This window comes from Hyperoodon ampullatus (genome assembly GCF_949752795.1).
Source record: "Hyperoodon ampullatus genome assembly, chromosome: 1".
NCBI lineage: Eukaryota > Metazoa > Chordata > Mammalia > Artiodactyla > Ziphiidae > Hyperoodon > Hyperoodon ampullatus.
Window position 1 is genome coordinate 41,554,835 of NC_136914.1, and position 23,530 is coordinate 41,578,364.

The following is a 23,530-nucleotide window of genomic DNA, read 5'->3' on the forward strand; positions in this document are numbered from 1 at the left end:
TTTGGAATTGTGGAACATACTTTAAAGCAGCACTCAGAATGCAGGTGTTGGCACACATTCTTATATAATTTGTTTTATAATTATTTCCATAATGAAGTCAGCTAGACCGCTTCTTAAAAACTTGTCGATTATAATCTTCAAAGTACACATTCATAATAAAGTGACCCTTTGTGTATAGGTAACATTTATCTGGAAGGCTTCTGCAAGCTGGACTTCTTTTCCCTGGTAGATTTGGAGAGCTCCAGCCTTCCTGAAAGATGCCCCCCTGACTTTCCCTAGCCAAAAGCTACCTGTTTCCCCTTTGTCATCCCACAGTTAAAGTGATGGTATTTATCACTTTTATCCTTAATAGTATTACATTTACTTGTGTCCTGTCTCTATTGCTACATTTTAAACCTCTGAAGGGCAGGCAGAGTGTTTATCAATGAATAACAAAAGTAATGTATTTTTGCTCCCTTAGCGCTTTGTGCAGTGAGGTGTTTTTTTGAATGAACAAATAAATAATTGTGTTCATGTGAAGATGATCTGGAAAGAGAAAAATGAGGCTGTCAAGTTAAAGACTGGTTATTTTATTTTATACTATAGAATTTAGTCATTGCCCATTTCAAGATGGAGTGGGCCTAAAAATCATGCAAGTACAACCCCTCCCTAGATAGATTAGCAAGTGGAGGACTAAATCAATTAAGGTCTTATAGTTACTTACTTAGAGGCTCCAAGGTGGCACTTGCATCTCAAAAATGGTCCAAATGAAACCTTTTATTATTGGCTTCATGTGCCATAGATGCAAAAATCAAAGTCTCAGAATTGACGGGACCAGTGAAAATATACTTAGAGCTACTTTGCCAATTTTAATTCTCAACTTCCACCTCTTATGGTTGCCAACGAATTATGATTTTAGAGAACATTTTTTTCTTTCTAGTTTAATATATTGGATTTCAATAGCAGCTACAATTACTGTATTGTCTGGGGCTACCTAGGAACTTAGATCATCATGTGGTAACAGTGACTAAGTGTGAGGACTCTGGACTCTGGCACCTGACCTCCTGGGTCCACATTGCAGCTTCTCACCTTATTGGCTGTGTGACCTTGGGCAACTTACTAAACTTCTGGGCCTCTGTTTTCTCATCTGTCAGTTGAGATTAGGTAACAGTAGTAACTACTTCATAGAATTGTTAAGATAAACTAATTCATTCATATTTAGGGCTTTTCTGGAACCTTGGTCCCTAAATGTTAGTTAGCTGTTATGATGATGATGGTGGAATACCAAATAGCTTGAGCTACTTTTATCCAATTATTATTTTCCTTTTATTGGTAGGGGGAATGTTCACTGAAATTCTCCCTGAGATTTCATAGTAAAGACAAGCCTGGAGATAGAATTTCTGTGGGATCTGGAAGGTTTGGATATGTAAACACTGGCTGTAAGGTCCTTCCAGATAGAGGAAATAGTATGAGTAAAGTCTGATGAGGAGAACCCTGGGGTTTTCTCCCAGGAACTGTAAGGAATTCCATTTAACTGCAGTGGAAGGTGCTCCCTGGGAGGAGTGGGAATAGAGATTTGAGTTTAGCCCATGGAGGCTCCTGAGCTGGCAGGCCAAGTTTGGACTGAGGGCCTTTGAGTACCAAGATCCCTTTGGCAGCAAGGTAGAGTGAGGGAAGATTAGAGGGGGTGGGATGGAGGCAAGGTGACAGTTGGAAGCCTGTTGAATTAGCATAAAGAGGAGGAGGATGTGGCATTGATAACAGTTTGGAATTGATGCAGGCAGGTGGGTCTCAGGTACAGATAAAGGTCACTAACAGAAACAGGGAACCCTGGAGTAGGGGTGGGTTTGCAATAGAAGAAGATGATTTCAAGTTTCTTGAAGAACAATTTGAGGGACAGAAAGGACAACCCGGGAGAACTGCCCCTTTGGTAGAAATTCAGAACTGGAATGCAGACAGATTTCAGTACTTAGAAAATTCTGAGAGTCATTGCTAGGTGTGTGATGGCGGTAAAGACATGAGACTATCTGAGACTCCCTGAGATCACGCCTGTAGACTCAAGAGCCCCGCACACATTCTTCGGATAGAGACATCTAAGGCATGAAGCCATAAGCGTGGTGCCATGAAGTGCTGGGGTGTAGGAGTTCATTTTAGCTGCTGTGTGTGGGATAGAGCTCCCCTCACACATCCTGCAGTGCTTTCAGTTTTAAGCCTGTTCATGAACCAAAGGAGGAACTTCCTATTTCCCCTTTCCCCATCACTCACCAATAGCCCAGTAAAGGATTCCTTTACTGCTGGGCAGAGAAATAGGCTCAGATTATGGAATTTTTAAATGGCATTATAAAATTGACATATTTTATATGACAAAGAAGAGAGAGACTCTGAAGACATAAATTTAAATAAAAAAAAAATTTCAAGACCAAACTGTTTTATAACCCTTCATTTTGTATGTGGTTTTCAGTGGGTATAAAAATACTTGGTGGGTATGTGGGTGGTTTCTCATGTTTTGGAAATGGTGAGAATATGAGATGCTGAGCACTGGGTTCTGGGATGAGAGCTATAATTACTAACTCTGATTCTTTCCCCGGATTGGCTCCTGGGTGGGTATCTGAACCTAAAAACCCAACAACAGTCCAGAATCCAGAGCAATAAACCACTCTCCTCCCCACCCACCCCGCTGGAAATTAAAAGAATTATTGTGGCAAAGAGGAGAGGGAGGGCAGGACGATGGTTCTAACTTGCCTCGTCCCCTTTTGTGCTGCTCGCTGACTGTTCAAGGCCGTGGTGCATCAGGAAAGAGGCTGCTGTGATGGCTTCTCCTCGCTGGCTGCACAGCAGCCCCTGTGCAGCTGTGATGGAAGGAGTTCTAAATATAACCCAGACTCCTTTCAAATCTTCCTCCCCCAGTCTTGGCAGATGTGGTAAACACCCTAAAAATACCTGCTGTCTGAACCTTTGAGGTCTTTGGAGAGGAAGGGGCAGGTGGTAGCCCTGGGGCCACGGGGTGCCGTCAGGAGGCCTTGCCAAGCTACCAGGGCTGCTCCCCAAGCTGTTTGGTGCACTGTCGGCCAGACCATCCTGCTCAAGGATAAGAGCCCACTCTTGAGTCTCCTAGTCACTGCTGGCAGGTTTCAAGGAGACTATTCATAGACTAGACATCTGTTCTCTGTCCCGTTGACCTAAAACCTGCAGCTGCCACCGTGGTATTCAGGCAGTGTTGTGGCTTCCAGTCTTGTTCCACAGAATCAGAATTGTAGAGCTAACGAGGCCCTCAGATATTATATTGTTCATAAAACATTCCATTAAAATCACAACATCTATGGAGTTACATTTCCCTGCCTCTGTAGTGACTTAGGGATTTGGAAATGGAGTCTCAGTCTCTGATTATTAAAAGACCTCACTGTCCTCATTGGGTAACACACATAGGAGGATAACGAAAACCAGTCTTTTTAAAAATAGTGACCAGATGATCCTGTGCAAGGCTTTTTCTTCTTTATTAAAAAATGGAAATTTGAGGCTCATTTTCTCACCCAAAATTCAGTATCTCGAGTATAAAGCTCATTGGCAACATAGCCAGACGCCAGGAGTCTCATTTTCAGAAAGGCTTTCAAGATCTAGTTTCTGGAATCCCATACCGTTATAACTGTGGTGTTTAATTGAAAGACCATAGCTGACCTCTGTTTTCCTGGGAAAGAAAGGTTTCACAGATGATCTCCAATACCCACGGAATGCATTCAAAGTTGTGGAGGCAGTCAGCACCATCTAATGAAACAATATAAATCATCCAGCTTTTAAATGTATGATAACTACCTTAGTCCCAGTCTCCTTCAGGAGAATCTTGAGAAGATGCGGGGAGTGCAGAACCTGTGCTAGGAGCTGTGTGAGGGAGAGCAAAGTAGCCCCGAGAAGCCCGTCCGGATGATGGAGAAGGAAACCAAGTCCTGTGCCACGCCCTTTTCAATATGTTCATCATGGTAGTTACAGAATTTCCATAATTGTAACGGGTATGCATCCTCCACTGTGAGCTTCTCAGGGCTCCTTCCTGTATCTGGAAGAGTGTCATTTATTTTTTGCCACTGGGCTGAAAGTAAATTGAAGGGTTTTCTTGAGTGCTTGAAGCTGTCAGAATGGTTGAAGTTTTTAATGTCACTTAATGCATGTCTGATTCAGCCACTGCTAGAAGCTTATTTCCCCTGGACCAGTGCACCTATAACTGGACCTGAGCTGCCTGGGAGGGAGATTGGTGTACTTAGGGACTCAGTGTGATTTTGTGGAAAGAGCGTAGCTCTGGAGTTGGTAACTTCAGTTGGGTAGAAGCCAGGGACGGGGTGGACGCAGAGGGGTCACCTTTTTCCATGCGTGTCAAGAAGAGAGGGTGGGAGAGGGAGGGGTACCCAGGTGGCACTGTCAGGGGTTATCAAATGTTTCCCTTCTGAAATTCCAGAATGAAGAGCTTCGAAACTTGTCTCTTTCTGGCCATGTTGGATTTGACAGTCTCCCCGACCAGCTGGTCAACAAGTCGACTTCTCAAGGATTCTGTTTCAACATCCTGTGTGTTGGTAAGTGCCTCGTCCCTTGCTGCTGAGCAAGGAATCTGACTCTTAGGTGTTGGCAGGTGACTGTCAGAGGGGCACGTTTCCGGAAATAAGGGGAATGATATTTTCTACTCTTTCATTATCAGTAAAGCAGGGCAATAATACCCACTCATGTATGTCACACAAAGATCGAGACTTGTATTTAGGTAGAATGCTTTGTAGGCTTTGTGATGTTATTCAAAATGTTATTTTTATTTGTGTCACATTGTCAAGCAGTGATCAGTTTAATATTGCTATTGAACCACTTATTTAAATATTTTGTGGGGGGAGGGACTTAGACCCTAGCTAGACTATAGGAAGTTGAAAGAAGTACCTGAGATGCACATACATAGGAAGATCATTCAAAAGCATTTTAAGAATTTGTTTCCAGGGTCTTTGACTATGGTGCAATAGTAATCTCCACTGAAGTCTTTTTAAAGATATGCTGTCTACAGTAAGTAAAATCTGAAACTACTTTAACCACTTTGATAAATTTAGAATATTAAAAATTTTTGCTTTTAGAGCAAAAGACAATTTAAAATTCTCTTTTATATTTGAAATACATTTTCTGCCTGAATTAATAAATTAACCTTTTGTCCTTAAATTGGAATCTGAAATTGACCTCAGTTTATTCCTGGTAGATAAATGGAAAAGGCCAAACAGATACAACTTACATATTTGCATCCTCAGGATGTGTTATTCATATCCTTTAGATGTTATGCATTGACCTGGGCCTCTGGCCTTGGTATTTTTCTTCTTCTTTAGCCATATATTTCTTAAACTAAGACAAGGAAGGTAGGAAAGGAGGTGGAGAAAAAGAGGAACATAGAAATAGAAATCTCCTATTGGTTTGAAGCAAACGTGTCCCTGGAACAGATGACGGCCTTTCCTTCACCCTCCCTGTCACTCTTGATGAAGGACCAGGCTAAACAGCAGTGAAGTGGCTCGGGCTGCATTGTTTTGTTGCCATTGTCCTCTGGGCACAGACTTCAAGACAAATTAAAAGGAATTCTGTATGTAGCCGATATGTGTTCTCTGTGTATCCGCCCCCGACGTTTGGCAGAACGTCCTGACTTCTCTTGTCTAAGTAAAATGAAGTGACTTTAGAAAAGAAAGATGTGCATTCAACGTAAGTTAGTAGTTGGGGGGAGGGCCAGGTATTTTCCTTTCTGAAAATTCTTCGAGAGGAGCATACTGAACGTGGCCCCTGCATTGGGCATTCGCTAGTGGAAAGCCGCCACTGACTTGCACACCAGATGGCTCGCTGTCTGGCATTATGTCTCAAGCACTGGAGAGAGAATGACTGGAGAGAAACATGACCAGAGCCGCCAGCTCTCCTGCTTTCCCCTTTTCCCCACTTGAAGCCGATTAAAATTCAACAGGGGACCCCCTGGAATGGCAGCTCTCAGAGTGGCATAAATGAGTCAGTCTTTTCTCTTCTGCTAAATGCTCATTGCAGAGCAGGACAATTCTTCATTAGCATAGCAATTTGTTGGCAATTTGTTGATTTTCTATTGAAAAGTGTGCTAAATTGTAGGCCAGTTACTATTCTGGCTTCTCTTCTCCGTCTCCCCCAGCCCTGTCTTCAAAATCAGTTTCAAGAATCTATGTGAGAGCTATGGCCCAGCCCCTGCAAGTAGGATAAAGCCTTACAGTGGGACTGGGCTGGAAGGACCTGGTTTGACCGGGTGTGTGGTGTGCAAGGGGGAGTGTTGACTCGTTGGCTGACCCTTGTGTTACTAGCACAATTATGGTGCTAGTTGGAATTCCTCACAAGCCACATCCTTGCTGTGCTGTTGGATTTGTAAAGCAGCTGCTATTCTGACTCTCCTGGGTGGGTGATAATCCCTATGATTCTTAGGTTTTTATTCTTGTTCCATTCTTAACCATGTTGAAAATTAGTTTTTCAAGTTATTCCAAATAATGCATATTTATGTTAAAAAATTATAAAATAGCCCCCCTTCTCTCCTACCCTCATTTCCATTCCATAGAGAAAACACTGTGGAATCCTAGGAACTTTCTAAACTTTTCTCTACTTGGAAATTATTTTCGGAGGCTGAAAACAACACCAGTTATCTCACAGTTTTGTAGAAGTCCCACGTGTGTCTCACCAGGCTAAAATCAAGGCATCCGCAAGGCTATGCTCCTTTCTGGAACGTCAAGGGGAGAAGACATTTCCTTGCCTTTTCCATCTGCTGGAGGCTGTCCACATTCCTTGACTCTTGGACCCTTTCCTCCATTTTCAAAGCCAGCAATGTTGTATCTCTCTCTGATTTTTCTTGGGTTAGGAAATTTTCCACAGAGAATGGCCGAAATCTAGTTTAAACTCAGTTAAGGCTCTTCCTCAACCCCCAAACACACTAAAAAGGTAATATATTGAATTGTGTAATTAAGAACAGCTGGCTCTAGGGATGCAGCGTGTTTGCAGGGCTCCGTTTCTGGTTTTCGAGCCTGCTTGCTGCTGCGTGGCTTCATGGTCGGGCTTCTTCTTCAAGGAGGTGCTACAGCCTCCAGCAGTGTTGCCAGCTGAGCAACCCCAGAGGAGAGAGAGGCCATTCCTGACAAAACCTTCTCAACAGTCATGGGATCTCTGATCAACCAGGCCGGGGTCATCTGCCCACCCAGGGTGGGAGATGGGGATCGTCCACCCCGAAACATACAAGGGTCCCATAGGAGAGAAGACATGGGCAGAAAGGAGAAAGGGCATGGGAGAGACACACTAGACAGATATAAACAGGTCTCTCATGACTACAAAAGTACTTTTTTGTTCTGGTGCAACATAAATGAGATCATGCCGTCCTATTCTTTTTTTTTTTTTTCTTGCGGTACGCGGGGCTTTCACTGCTGTGGCCTCTCCCTTTGCGGAGCACAGGCTCCGGACGCGCAGGCTCAGCGGCCATGGCTCACGGGCCCAGCCGCTCCGCGGCATGTGGGATCTTCCCGGACCAGGGCACGAACCTGCGTCCCCTGCATCGGCAGGCGGACTCTCAACCACTGCGCCACCAGGGAAGCCCGGGAAGAGAATTCTTGATGCTAAATCGGGTACCAGACACCCAAGAGTTCATAGTTCCTCTACTCTCCATCTTGCCTACAACACAGCCGTTCACCCACAAAACTGCATTTTGTTTTAAATAAAGCCTTTCTTTCTTACCCACGCTGTATTTCTCCAAAGAATCTAAATTAGTATTCAGCCTTTCTTCACAATTTTAAATTTATACATCTTTGTCATTCACTTTCCAAAATGACACCAGCTCTGTGAGAAACTCCAGCATTGATCCACCTGTATGTTGGTTCTTTGTGCACCTACACAGATGGATAAAATACTGTGACATCCCTGCTTTTGAAGAGGAACCAGTTCAATAGCAGGGTCAAAGTAAATTAATAACATATTTTGAAAATAGAATTAAAAAAATAATTCCACTGTATTGTTTTGAGGGGAAGGCAGAAGAGGAATAGAAAACAGACAAGTTTCAGATCATTTTAGCCAAAGCTATAGTGTCCGCATAAGCTGTAGAATTTTACAATCAGATCTTAAACATTTTTATCCCATCTTGCTTTTCCAGGAAAGGCTCTGAAGTGATTACAGGGTGAAATGAATGAGTTAATGAATAAAAGATAAAATTAACCACAGAAAATGAAGTGAAGCCAAGGTTAGAGTCAGAACTCAAAGCCATCAGACCTGCCTATAGCAGTTGATTCTCTCAGCAACGCATGTACCTCTCCGCCAGTGGTCAGAGCATGGAGGGACCCATTCATTCAACAGATATTTGTTAAACACATATTATGTGCCAAACACACGTTAAAAGTTTAATGATGACAGACTTACAGTAGCTATAAAGTAAAAACAAAATAGCTGCTCCAGATGAAACACAGTTCACCGGGAAAAATCTCTCCCATGGATTTTCAGAAAAGACATATGGTGGCCGTCCCTCCATTTAAGCTTGGGTTCCTGAGCGTCCCCCACTCAGCGCCACTGAGCCAGGCAACGCCGAGGGTCACATGCTGGTCTTCCAAGGGGACTTGAAAGACCAGCATGCTTTGGCTAATACCACCAGCTAATACCACAGCTGGTGGTATTAGCTAAAGCATGTTCCATCAAAGGCGATTCTATGAGGAGTTAAAACAACACAGCGTAGCTCTCTGATTATCTGGCTTCATCCAAGAATAAAAGCCAGACTGTTTAGAGGAGGCAGACAGACCTTCATGCACAGCTATTTGAATAATTATAATAATTATCCAAGGAACCAGTCTTGGCAGTCAGAGTAAAAATGCTGAATCATAGATCAACTATTTGCTCAGTTTACAATTAATTACTTTCTAATTCATAATACATTCCTCTGCGTGTTTTTTGTTTTTGTTTTGTTTTTTTCTTTTTTAATAACGTCCAGCTTAGAGCTTGCGGTTTAAACAGAATGGACGGGGCAAGCCTGCTTCCCACCGTGCGATGGGTGTTACGCTCACCAGCACTGGCAGACATGGGAGAAACGGAAGCCCCAGATAGTGCTTCAGGAGTAAATCTCTAATTATTCTAACAACTGTTCAGGCAGATGAATTTATAACAGAATAAGCAACAAACTGAAAAATCTACCGAAGTGGCAAATCTCAATATAAATGATCACCATGATCATTTTTCTTTTCAGTTAACTGAAAAGAAATGCCTGAAACTGAATGCCTGCTCTGTGCCAGGGATTCTGAAATGTTTCACAGTTGCTGCCAGTCATTAATTGTCTCAAAATATTGTAGTTGTTGGGTTTAAATTGGAACCTATGCCAGGTAGGCTTTTGCTTACTCAAGTTAAAAGAAGCCTTTGTGCTCTTGTGTGTCCTCAAAAATATAGAAAATGCCTTCTTTTCTGAGGCTAGAGATTGACCTCAACAACAAACGCATTGAAAAGCTCTCCTAGTTCTAGAATTCCTTTTATTCCAAAAGCTGTCATTTCTTAGGGAACTGCTTGTGGTGAATTGCACTGCTGCTAGAGTAGCTGTGTCTAATTAGGGCTCTTAAAAGCACAGAGCATAGGAATGGAAAGCAAAGCACTCTGAAATTTAGAGGAACAGTGGTTTTTCCAACCCGTGGAGTAACCCTGTGCTGTAAGTAGGCCCTGGAATGCTAATTGTTCGTAATTTCCACCTTAATGCAAATAATAATTAAAATTACCTTGCCTTTAAAAAGAAAACAAAACATGGTGTTCTTGATTCACATATGCTTAACTAATTCTCAACTTAGTAAAATGTGATGGTAATTTCAGTCCCGTCCAGGTAACCTAGAATCCTTGCCATGTAAATTGAAGTCTTTATTGCTGTTTTTAGAGAAAGAGATGAAAGTTAAGTGGGTCACTTTCCACTGATAGAACCGTTACCTTATAGGGGAAATTTTATAAGATAGTTCTGCTGTTGTGCCTTTTTCCCTGTTCTGAAAATAGGTAAATTCTGAAAAGAAGTTTGCTCTATTGAGAAAGATACTCAAGTAGGTACTTAAAATGACTGGAGTACCTTCAGTGTAGAATTGCCTTCCAGATTCTAGGTACCTTACAAGTGAGAACCCTGTTTTGTTTCTGTATCCATTACTTAGTAATTTTGTTTTGTTCAGAGTTATTTTGTTAAGTCACCAATGGTGGATATGAGCTTGTTGAGCATTAGGGAACAGAGACTACTTTAGGTTACTTTTATTGATGGGTCTTTTTTTGTAAGAATGTGAAGGAAAGTAAGGAAGACAGGAGACAGTCTCAAGTGCTACACAGCTAGACTTCATGGAGATCTGGAATGACATTCAGGATATTACAGAAGTTCAAGAAGTGTCAGTTGCTGTTTTTCTTCACAGTTTTATCCCCAGCACCTATGCTTGTCACATAGTAAAATACTCAAGTATTATTAATGAATAAATTTCAGGTACTAGTGTCTACCGTATCTATCTGCTCTCTTTCTCCTGTATGTCCAGCTAATTGTCTGTCAGCAACATGTCTTCTATTTATTGACAGCCTTTGCTGCCTCATGGCATCTGATTTTTTGCTTCTCTCAGCATATCTTTTCTTTTTTTTTTGCGGTACGCGGGCCTCTCACTGTTGTGGCCTCTCCCGTTGAGGAGCACAGGCTCTGGACGCGCAGGCTCAGCGGCCATGGCTCACGGGCCCAGCCGTTCCGCAGCATGTGGGATCTTTGCGGACCAGGGCACGAACCCATGTCCCCTGCATTGGCAGGCGGGCTCTCAACCACTGTGCCACCAGGGAAGCCCCCAGCATACCTTTTCTTTTTCATGCCATCGTGCTGTGTGCAGGTTCAAACTCCCAAAGATAGAAGTTTGATTGGATAGACACATCACTGTCCAGTTTGGAGCATTCTCAGCACTGGCGTCCATGGGTGCCTTTGGACAGGGGGCTAGCCCTGGGCCAGTTATCTGTGGTCATTATCAAGGTCCATGTTATAAACTATGGTCTTGCTTGTGAGAGGAATGTGGTTATGGCAGACATTTAAAATATCATTCCCATAACAGTAAATCAGAGTCTGGCTGGTATTCAGTCATGTTCTAGGTCAGATTCTAAGCTATGGGAGATCAGGCCAGTTCGTTGTTGTATTCCCAGAACTTGGTACTAAGCTGGAAAGGATACTGGCTGAAAGAAGACTGATGAAGGAGGAAATTCTTTGATCTTAGATGTATCGGGTCCAATGGGTAAAGCTAAAGAGTTAGGCAAATATACTTGAGCAACTTTTATCCTACAAGTGAATCATGGTAGTCAGTGGCAAACCACCTAAGGCTTCTAATTAGAGAAAGCTCAATTACAGAAAGATTCCATTCTACTTCATGTTTGTACTGTGTTGGAAAGCAATGAGTAATACAGAACTTCTAATTAGTAAAGGTATTTTGTCAGTGGGAAAGTTGCCCTAAGGCTATAAATCTTAGAGCTCTTTTTTCCCCCATGGAATTGTCACCATCCTAAAAGTCATTATGGCAATTTTTCAGAAGAGAGGTACTGTTCCTAGGACCATCATGGGATTGGGATTTGTTGAAAGGGCCGCAGTATATTGGTATGTTTAAATTGAGCTGAAAATCTAATTGGGAAATTTTCCAGATTTTTTTTTTTAAAGGCATTCTTGTGGGTAATGTTTCTCGATTTCTACCATCACACACTCAACCACCACCCCTGACAAGGGTGGGTTCTTTCTCATTGCCAACTATGTTTGACTCAAGAATTAGTATATATAGAGAAAATTTTTCTTGGTCTTATTTTGAAGACCAAGCTAAAGTTCTCCATGGCTCCACATTTGGGTCTTACCATTTGATTGGTGTAGTGGTGCTAGGTACCTGCCACTCTCCTTTGCATATATTAGGGGCTCAGTAAGACTTACTGACTTGAATTATCAATGTGAATTAATAAGGCCATTGTTGCAGGTTATTTAACATCATTCAGTTTCATTGTCACAAACATCCGCTTGAACCTGGGAAATCTAACAGGTGCTTGCCATCTGCTGAATAGGGAAATAAAAATGGAGATAATGGAGGATTCTCACAGATTCATAACCATACCTAAAAAAAATTAGGCAGTCATTTTTCTCTGTAACAGTGAAGTCAGGATGCTGTGTTGGTTGAGTGTAGGTGTTAGAACCACACAAACTTGGGTTAGAAGCCTGGCTCTGCCACTTAACAGTGTGACTTTAGGCAAGTTACTTAGACCTTATCTAAGCCTTAATGCCCCATCTGTAAAAGGGAGGAAAGAGCAGTACTTATTCCATGGGGGTTAGTACTAGGGTTTAAATGAGATAGTGCATTGGAAGCTCTTTACCACAGGGCCTTGTACAAGGTAAGCGCTCAGCAGCTGTAGCTGGGTTTGTTATGATTGCTGTTATTTGTCAAGAGTGTTGTTTTGAAAAATGTACTTCTTTTCCACAACAGTAGATGGTATCGAGTAATTCAATACAAATGAATCAGTCTTTTGAATTTTCTTCGTAACAGAAACTCAGCAATATAGAATTTTTTTTAAAGCAATATAGTGTTACATGCCAACGTTTAGGGAAGGAGGAACTACGGTTTATGTCTTTGAAATGACCACACACTGACCACAGGCAAGCTTATAGGTTCTGATTCTCTATGCAGAGGTAAAGAAAAGTATCTTGATCTGTAAGTTCAAGATCTTTTCTACTGAACGGTTTTGGAAATTCATTAAAGCGTTTCTCAGGAAGTATTCCGTAGATCACACATGGAAAGAACTATCTTTTTGTGGTGGAATTTTTGGTGATACTGACTTTTCAAAAAATTTTACTATCATGATGATGAAAAACTCCTGATGATGTGAACTGGTGCCTCAGAGGCATTGACACATTCTTTGATTTCTCCCTTGTGGTCATGCAGGCGAGACGGGCATTGGCAAATCCACATTAATGGACACTTTATTCAACACCAAATTTGAAAGTGACCCAGCTACTCACAATGAACCAGGTGTCCGGTTAAAAGCCAGAAGTTATGAGCTTCAGGAAAGCAATGTACGGCTGAAGTTAACCATCGTTGACACTGTGGGATTTGGAGACCAGATAAATAAGGATGACAGGTACATCTTGGGATTTTGTGGGGATGTAAATGAGTGAGAAGGTAACAGGATCCATCCCGGGTAAATGCAAAGACTAAGTGTTTGCTAGTTATGGGGCTTGGTCTCCTATCACCTAAAAGATAAGACATTCTTGTCCTCTGAGAAATTTTCTTAGAATATTCTTGAGGTCAGAATCAGCTAGTGTAATTGATTCCAGCTAGGGTAAGGAGAAAAGGGATTTGTTAGAAGGCATAAGCTACCTTGTGGCATTTTTCCAGGAGAGTCATGGAACCAGGCTTGGGTGCTTTCCCACCTGGAAAAGCAGTCTAGAGAAACACGTACAGTTAGTGGAACCCCTGCCACAAACTACCTTATATAGTTTGGTAGCTGTGACACTGGGGAGAGGTCTCTAGAACCTCCACCCAGTCTGTCTCAGAGAGCCAAATGCCTTCACCATCATTTGCAAGAAGAACCCCTTTCCCTGTGTGGGCCTCTGCCTTGTGTGGCTCCCTTCCTGCTTCCAGGTCTTGTATGGCTGCATCTGCTTCGTAGAAAGTAGACCAGATCCAGAACACTAGCTGCAAGAGAGTCTGGGAAGTGTGGTTTCTGGTTTTTGTTGTTGTTGCTGTTTTAACTCTGCAAAAAAAAAAAAAAAAAAAAAAAAGGGGCGTGGGGGAGGGGCATTAAAAAGTAAAAGGAGTTTGGAATGAACATCTGCCACGCTCTCCTAGTCTCTGAGGCAGATTGAGATATTTGACTGAATCCCCAAATTCCTACAGATCTGAATGAAAACTTGGAGTCAACATGATTTTCCCGAGAAGCCAGAGCCCAGGATTTAGTAGACCCGGGTTGTGATCTGGATTCTGCCTATGAGCAGCTATGGGACCTTGGCAATTTATCTCACTCTAAGGGAATGACGCTGGATACTCTCAGGCCTCTTCTAGTGGGATCTGCATACAGTCTCTTCTTAGGTGGGGTCTAAGGAAGGGCACTGGGAAAGGCTAAGCCTGGAGGAGGGGTGTGGTAATAATACACAGCTGATAGAGTGCTATCAGCTCCTAAAACCCCAAAGTGAAGAAAGCATGTTTGTGAAAGATCAGTTGGAAGAATTGTCGTTGATTTCCAGCCAGCACAGGATCTTAATATTGATGCTAGTGCTGTGGCATGAGCACTGTGTGTCCTTTGTGCATTGTCTGGGTCTTCCTGTAGGCTGCTCATACTTGGGTGGCCCGCTGTGTGCAGAATGGCCACATTGAGTCTGAATATTGAGTGTGGTTTCAGTGGAGCCTGGTGAGGAATTCAGATCGCTCTCTATCCAGCAAGGGTTTGTTAAGCTAATTTGATAATATATATAACAAACTTCTTTGTCAGTGTAGAAGAAGGACATGTTTAAGCTGCTTAAGAAATAAAATGTCTTTTCAGAATTTTGGTCCTGTAGTTTGTATGTAGACAGAAGCTGTTAGCTATGTCAGTCTCATGTATTCATTCACTAAAACTGGTTTACATAAACTTGATGATCTAGTTTTAAAATAATATAGTGAGGTTTTACTTTTTTTTTTGAGGTGAAGCAAACAGTCATTTTATTGACTCAAGTTCTTTCATTTACATCTTATCTCAGGCTGTTTGCTTTAGTAGTTTAGCACCCATCAGTAGAGAAGGCTGTCTGCATCCAGAGGTTTTACTTTTATAAAACACACATAGTCATTTTATAAAGCCAAGCAAGTTTGGCTCTTTTCTCTGAGTTGCTGTGTGCCCTTATTTGAGGGAAGCTGTTAAGCCTTAAACCTTCTTAATGTGTTAATCTCAAGATCACCCATCCTATTCACTAATCTTGACTTTAAATGCCTTATGATTGTTCTTACTTTTTTTAACTTTTATTTTTTTTAATTTTTATTTTGTATTTTTAAATTTACTTTTGGCTGCTTTGGGTCTTTGTTGCTGCACATGGGCTTTCTCTAGTTGCGGTGAGTGGGGACTGCTCTTTGTTGCGGTGAGCGGGCTTCTCATTGTGGTGGCTTCTCTTGTTGCGGAGCATGGGCTCTAGGTGCGCAGCCTTCAGTAGTTGTGGCCCATGGGCTCAGTAGTTGTGGCTCATGAGCTCTAGAGCACAGGCTCAGTAGTTATGGCACGTGGGCTTAGTTGCTCCGCGGCATATGGGATCTTCCCGGACCAGGGCTCAAACCCATGTCCCCTGCATTGGCAGGTAGATTTTTTTTTTTTCTTTAACATCTTTATTGGAGTATAATTGCTTTACAATAGTGTGTTAGTTTCTGCTTTATAACAAAGTGAAGCAGCTGTACATATACATATATCCCCATATCTCCTCCCTCCCACGTCTCCCCCATGCCCTCCCCATCCCACCCCTCAAGGTGGTCACAGAGCACTGAGCTGATCTCCTTGCGCTATGTGGCTGCTTTCCACTAGCTATCTACCCTACACTTGGCAGTGTACACGTGTCCATGCCACTCTCTCACTTCGTCCCAGCTTACCCATCCCCCTCTCCTTGTCTTCAAATCCATTCTCTACGTCTGCCTCTTTATTCCTGTCCTGCCCCTAGGTTCTTCAGAACCATTTTTTTTTTTTTAGATTCCATATATATGTGTCAACATACAGTATTTGTTCTTCTCTTTCTGACTTACTTCACTCTGTATGAGAGACTCTAGGTCCATCAACCTCACTACAAACAACTCAATTTCGTTTCTTTTTATGGCTGGGTAATATTCCATTGTATATCTGTGGCAGGCGGATTCTTAACCGCTGTGCCACTAGGGAAGTCCGTTATGATTGTTTTAAATACTTAAGTTCATTCTCAAAAAACGTTTGAGAAAGTTAAAATTAAACTGTCCCAGGCCCAAAGATAATTCCAGAAGGAGGCTTCCAGAGACATTTTTGTGCAGTGACAGCTTAATGGGAATAAGACACCAAATCATTAAGTACCATTATGTTTGCTTAGGGCTCAGAAACTTCATTAGTACCAGGTTTTTTTGTTTGTTTGCTTCATTTTCCTCAAAACTGTGTATGTTATATGTGTGTGTTTTGTAAAGAGGAATTTGAACCATTTTATCTAGGGCTATGTATTGTCTAGATATATTTTAACTATCTGTGATAGAAATATGAGCACACAGTAACAGCAGAGAAATATTTAACTCATGCTCTAGCTGAGCACGGAGCTCTATTTTATGTATAGGGCAATTTAAATGCTCTTCAGTAAGCATTGGCCTGTAATACAGGAGCAGTTGTTAGACATAGTAAGAAAGATTTCATTTTGCATCTGTCAAAATGGACTATCTGTACATTGTGTTGGAGTGGAGGAAAGCTAAGCACAGCTGAGCAGTTGCTCTTAATTTATGACCTCAATGCCAGGGAATGATGGAGAGGTTCTTGCCTGAAGGCTGTCTGCAATGCCCACTGAAACAGATGAAGAGAAAACCCTGATGACAGGCAAAAGTGCACACTGGTCCTCGTGTGGTCATGGAGCCCCCGTCCGAGCAAGGCGGGTCTCCATCTCTGACCTGCGCAGGTCTCTCCCTGGGGTTGGGGAGTGCCATGCTTGTGCACTCCCTGATGGGAAGACATCCGCTGCACCTTCTCAGGATGTATTCCTGCAGGAATGAGAACCGTCTTCCTGCATTTTGCTGCTCAGTTTCCATGAGCTGTTCCAGCTCTGAGTCATCGCTTCAGCACTGCCATTGCATTTTTACTTCTCCCCTAAATGGGGACTTTCCCTCAGTCTGGTGGGTTTTCACTCACCAGCCCTGAACAGCAGGTGGCCAGTGCAACGCTGATCCACACATTTGCAGCTGGAGGCCTCTTTAAGAAATTATCTGACTCATTTGGGTCAAATAATAGTTTCCAAGGAGACTTAGAAGAGAGGAAGTGTGATATTAACCTAACCTACATACCAAGTATTTTTTTTTCTTCGGAAATTTCTTGACAGCTGTTGCATAACCTCTTTAAGTGGCATTTAGAACTCTGGGCCCCAGAATGATTGTTGACACTGTTGACTATAAACCCAAATGTCTGTTGTTAAAAAAATAATCATTTGGATAGGGTCTGCTTCCTTCAGAAAATTGGAAGTGGGATATGCATTTTTGTATCGATATGTAAATATATGGAAGGGGATGTGCTGTTTCTCTAAACCCATGATTATTTTTAGTACTTTGAGGATTAGGCAAGCTTTTCTGCCATCAATGCAAGACTTCAAGAATGTCCCAGTTTGTTTATGTAGGCTTCGGACATGTCAGCATTCCTGCATCATTATCTGCCTGGGACCAGGCTAGCTAGAAGGAGGCAGGAAGAGAGATCTGGTAAGGTTTCCTGTTTTGTTTAATAGCACGATTAACTCTTCGTGGTCTAAGGGCCTCCTTGTTTTGCTGTCTGTACTCTTCAGTAAAGAAGGAAAGAGGTCTGGAGAAGAAGGGAAACCAAATTTGCTGTAGTGCTGGAAATAAAAGAACTTGTTGGCCTCACGTTTGGGATGTGGGAGATAGAATGTCAATGGCATATTACAAACTATAATGATAATCAGTCCTAAAAAAGCATGGATAATTGAAATCCACTGAGAGAATCCTCAAACTCACCAAATCTTTATCGGAGTTATAAAATGGTAATGGAATGGACTGTTTGGTCTTCAAATTCTGTCTTAATTACACTTTCTGGTAGATGTAGTTGAAGGATAAGGAAAATTAACTTTGGCTAATAGATAGCAAGATGCTAGGTATCTGGTCACGTATGAAATGGAGAGTCAGTCCCTGAACAATGGCATTGGCTATTTTGCAGGTGGGTAGCTTGGGTGGATAGAAAACATTGCATAAAATATTTTTTCCCCATCAGTTTTAGGGTCAACCTCTGTCAATTTTTTGTGTTTTTTAATGGCTGGAGATTTATGGGGGAAAAAAATAAGTGGTAGATAAAAAGGAATATCCCATGCCTTAAAAAGAAATTATGTGAAAATGTAAGGACTTGATTTGATCTGCCCTACCCCGCCCCTTCCCCGACCCTGCCCTTTCCTCTGCTTGATAGAGCTAAGATCCACAGAAGTTTGAATTGGCAGAGCAGAATATAAATAGGTATCCTTGCTGTAAGAATGGAAACTAGCAAAGGGCAAAATAGGGATGAAGTTTCCTTATCTTTATGACTTTGAGTGTAGATAACATATGGACAGGAGTAGGAGAGAGGGCAGAGTTTGTTCAAAGGATGTGAAGGGGAGTACAAAGCCACTAGGCTGACTCATGCATCAGGAAGAAACTGTTTCATCAACATAATTGAATCTTGAACACAAGGCATAGTGATTATGGTAAATTGTTCTCCTGAAATACATTTATTTGTTTTTAATGATATAGAGGGTAAAATGGATGGGATTTTGTGCTTGGTTATGTGTAGGAGGTAGGAGAGGAGGTCTCTGGGTTGAGCCCCGGGGTTCTGACACAGCCAGTGGTCTGGATGCAGGTGCAATTTGCTGACCTGAGGAATACGGGGGAGTGTGGGTTTGGGGACAAGATGAAGAGTTTGATTTTGGACATATTTAGAAGAGCAAGTGGAAATATCCGGTAAGCAGTTGGATGGATTGGTCTGAAACTTGGGTGAAAGATCTGGTTAAGTGAAACGCAAGAGTAGATGTGATTTTCCAAGGAAACCACATACAGGGAGAAGAAGGAGATTGAAAAGATTGGCCCAAACTCCTTAAGAGGGGATGGCAGACGAAGCCCGAGGTATAGAGGAGAACAAAAGATGTCTTGGGATATACCAAATCCAGGGCAGAAAGCATGCCTCACTGGAAAAGGAGAGGTGCTATGCCTCCCATAATCTTGGAGGATCAGAATCAAAACCAAATGCAAACTGTTGGTGGGAATGTAAATTGATACAGCCACTGTGGAGAACAATATGGAGGTTCCTTAAAAAACTAAAAATAGAATTACTGTACGACCCAGCAATCCCACTCCTGGGCATATATACCCTGAGAAAACCATAATTCAAAAAGTCGCGTACCACAATGTTCATTGTAGCTCTATTTACAATAGCCAGGACATGGAAGCAACCTAAGTGTCCATCGACAGATGAATGGATAGAGAAGATGTGGCACATGTATACAATGGAATATTACACAGTCATAAAAAGAAATGAAATTGAGTTGTTTGTAGTGAGGTGGTTGGACCTAGAGTCTGTCATACAGAGTGAAGTAAGTCAGAAAGAGAAAAACAAATACTGTATGCTAACACATATATATGGAAGCTAAAAAAAAATGGTTATGAAGAATCTAGGGGCAGGACAGGAATAATGACGCAGATGTAGAGAATGGACTTGAGGACACGGGGAGGGGGAAGGGTAAGCTGGGACGAAGTGAGAGAGTGGCATGGACATATATACACTACCAGATGTAAAATAGATGGCTAGTGGGAAGCAGCCGCAGAGCACAGGGAGATCAGCTCGGTGCTTTGTGACCACCTAGAGGGGTGGGATAGGGACGGTGGAAGGGAGGGAGACGCAAGAGGGAGGAGATATGGGGATGTATGTATATGTATAGCTGATTCACTTTGTTATAAAGCAGAAACTAACACACCATGGTAAAGCAATTATACTCCAATAAAGATGTTAAAAAAAAAACAACAAATGCAGAAAGGAAATGAATAGAAAGAAGCAGCATACTTGGGCCACTCTTGTGGGGAGGTGCTAAGAAGCTGCAAATCAGGAACTGGGGAGGCAGGAAGGAGCACCTGCTGTGAGCTGCTTTCCTGTCCTTGGGGCTAAGAGGGCGTAGGGGGACCTTGATTCCCCCAGTCACATGCCTTGGTGTCAGGAGACCGAAAGATCAGGCCCTGGACTGGCAGGGCATGGGTGGGCCTCACTGGAGTGGCCTGGTCCACTGCCCTACAGGGCATGCATGAGTCAGTAGCAGAACAGTTACCATGGAAAGCGGGTCAGTGTAAAGTTCCTTTTTTTTTTTTCCCTGTCTTTTTGAAAAGTCAGGCTTGCTTTTCTCTTATTTGTTGTTTATTATATTACTATGAAATAGTTATATCTCACAGTTTTATGGGCTAATTCTTTACATATATTAGCTCACTTAATTTGTCACATTAGCTGTCTGATATAGGTAATATCTTTGTCCTTGATATTACCTATGAGGAAATTGAAACACAGAGAGGTTTAGTAACTTGCCCAAAGCCACACAGCTAGTAAGTTATGGATTTGGAGTTTGGTCTTAGGTGGTCTGGCTTGAGTCCATGCTTTTAACCCCCATTTTATGTAACTGTCCTATCATAATAATGGCTATTGCTATTGTTATATAATTCCTGCCTATATTTTAAAATTGGAAAATGGAGGAGAATCTTATTACTTGCTCATCCTTTCTATTGGAATTCATTGGGATTTCTACTGTCATGTTTAGAATTTTATTTAGGCACATTCTACTTTTTCTTTAAACCTCTAGAGATTTCGTCTGCTCAAATTGAAGCAATGGATTATGATAAATCACCAAGGGAAAATATAAGAAAACTTTTTTCTGTTTTCAGTTTTGGTCATACATTTTTGTTTGTTTGTTTAATTTTGTTTTGTTTGTTTTTTCTTTTAGGGCATCTGCTGTCATCCTCATTATAAAAGATTTATAGTCCTGTTTCAGGGATTTCAGTTTAATTTATGGATCCGAGAGTTGACTGTTGAGAGGTTTTTATTTTTCTTAATGCCTAAACTGTTCCTCAGCAAGGTAGTAAGTTTGGGGAAGAATTAACCCATTTTATTCCCAATCAGCCCATGTCATTGCTGGTGATACTTACTTCTGAGAAGTCCCCTTGGAGACCTGGAAGAGTTCATGGCTTTTCCACAGTGACCTAATGTACTGTTTAATCCCTGGAGAACATATGGTTTATTGAATATGTCTTCCCAGTATGCTATTAGTGATTGTGTTTTTGGCCAGTTAATAGAGTCATGTGTAATTATTCAAAATAGATTTGAATTATGATTTGGTGAGAAGAGAGGGTTACAAAGTTTACCTTCAAATCATAAAATTTGAGAGTTGGGAAGAACCTTGATCATAATAGACCAGGCAGTTCAGTTTATAGATGAGGTTATGGCACACACAGGGCTTTATGAGAGTACGGAGAAGCCCTCATCCCCGGGGGTTGGGGGCGCAGGAGCAGGGAGGGGCTGCCAGCAGGAGGAGGTGCCGCATCCTGAAACTGCAGAGCAGTTTCATCTTGTGCATCGATGCCAATCACCTGGGAGAGGCTGTCAAAATCACTTTATTGGGACAGATTTTGAGGCTCAGTTTTGGCCCAGCAGGAAAGAATCCCACAGTCTCTTAGCAATACCTTCATGGGTGCCATGGGGGAAGCGACAGTGTGTCTCACGTATTTCCAGTTGCTGTTTTAAAGGCTGAGTGTTAGCCAGGGGAATAATAGGAAGAAGACCATTCCAGGTTGAGGTGTGGGGGGATGGGATGGCTAGCATGAGGAAAGGCACAGAGGCAGGCGAGAGCTTGACATGTGGGACAGAAAGGGTAAGCCCCGGAAGGGGTTGGAGAGAGGGCCTGGGGTGATGTTCAGGGGCCAGATGGCTAAAGGCCTGGGCTGCCAAGGTAAGGAACTTGGGCCTTAGCTCTTAGGGAAGAAGGAACCACTGAAGACTTTCCTGGAGGATTGTACAAAGAGGTTTGAGACTAGCAACATGCTGATTGGAAAATGTGTCTTAAAAAACCTTCTTCTGGGGCTTCCCTGGTGGTGCAGTGGTTTAGAGTCCGCCTGCCGATGCAGGGGACACGGGTTCGTGCCCTGGTCCGGGAAGATCCCACATGCCATGGAGCGGCTGGGCCCGTGAGCCATGGCCGCTGGGCCTGCGTGTCTGGAGCCTGTGCTCCGCAACGGGAGAGGCCACAGCAGTGAGAGGCCCGCGTACCGCAAAAAAGGAGAAAAAAAACCAAAAAAAAACCCTTCTTCTGCCCTAGCTATAAGCCGATCGTGGAATATATCGATGCCCAGTTTGAGGCCTACTTGCAAGAGGAATTGAAGATCAAACGTTCTCTCTTCAACTACCACGACACCAGGATCCACGCATGCCTCTACTTCATTGCCCCCACTGGACATTCGCTGAAGTCCCTGGACCTGGTCACCATGAAGAAGCTGGACAGTAAGGTACTCACTGCTGCTCTGGGTACTGTCCACTCTCCTGTAAGATCACTTTTATCCTGGGGCCCCAATTTACCTCTGCTTTCAGTGTAATTTGGTGTTTTGTTTTAAAGATTATGTTTTAGAGCAGTTTTAGGTTCACAGCAAAATTAAGAGGAAGGTGCAGAGATTTTCCACATACTCGCTGCCCCGTGGCATGCATAGCCCCACTCCCACCCCATTGCCACCATTCCCATCAGATGGTGCATTTGTTACAACTGGAAAACCTACAGTGACACATCACTGTGACCTCAAGTCCATAATTTACATGAGGGTGCACTCTTGGTGTTATACATTCTGTGGGCTTAGACACATTTATAATGACATGTATTCATCACTGGAGTATCATACAGAGTAATTTCACTGCCCTAAAAGGCTTCTGTGCTCCACCTGTTTATCCCTCCCTACTTCCTAACCCGGTATTTGTTTTTTCTGGTTGATGGAACCATAGGGTTTTGAAAAAAAATGGTTCAAAGCCTCTCTGGATATTAGGACAAAACAAAACAAACAAAACCATGTAGCTTATTACAAAGTATTTTTAGTTCTTAAATTAGCACTAGTGTATGCTCTGTTGAGGGTTGGGGAATTATACAGTGGAGACACCTAAAGGGTCGTAGGAAGGGTTAAATTTAGGGAGATTGAACTATAATTTCATGCTTTGTTTATTTTCTTAAAAACTTTCTTTTAAATCTCTCTTTGAAAGGTTTTTACAGGCTTGGCTTTAATTTGAAGTTTAACATGCAAAAAAAAACTGTTTATTTTTTTTTTAATCTATGTGATAAGGGTGGTCCAACTTCTTAGATTTTAAAACTGAGCTGCACCATGTGTTCAAAAGAAGTAGAGTCTCAGATCAAGTCTGACCCCTAATCTTTGCACATTTATAACCTTTCTCCTTCACAACATTTGGAGGAAGGGACTGATGAGTTTGACAACATTTGATGATCTACTTTATGATTAATTTGATTTTCCATTTTGAAATAAATGGAAGACAATACATTCCGAAATAAAGAAGCAGCAAGTGACAACAAGGACACCCACACGATTGAGCTATAGTATTTCCTCTTAGATTCTAACCTCCTTTTGAGTTCAATACAAAGTCTTACCTTTATAGGGCTTTGTTGGGTGTTATTTTCTGTCCAAACAACACTGTTTAAAAGATGCTTTTGCTCCGGAGGGACATAATAGTGAGAGAATGCTGAGAAGATCAGCCTGTCCCCAAGGCCTCTGCCTGTACCAGCCCAAAAAGGGCCTGCGGGCTGACACCAAGCCAGGCACCCGGGGCCCCCAGCTTGTGAAGACGCACT

At 42.3% G+C, this 23,530-nt stretch overlaps 1 protein-coding gene across 1 annotated transcript in view; it reads left to right on the forward strand.

Annotated features, from left to right (window-relative positions):
- The window catches only part of SEPTIN11 (septin 11), an 86,288-nt gene that overhangs the window by 41,073 nt on the left and 21,685 nt on the right, over nt 1–23,530 (forward strand). Inside the window, exons 2-4 of the mRNA XM_079700909.1 lie at nt 4,424–4,538; nt 12,897–13,092; nt 22,007–22,193. Of these exons, the coding sequence (XP_079557035.1) occupies nt 4,424–4,538; nt 12,897–13,092; nt 22,007–22,193 (498 nt within the window). The remainder of the gene's footprint in view (nt 1–4,423; nt 4,539–12,896; nt 13,093–22,006; nt 22,194–23,530) is intronic.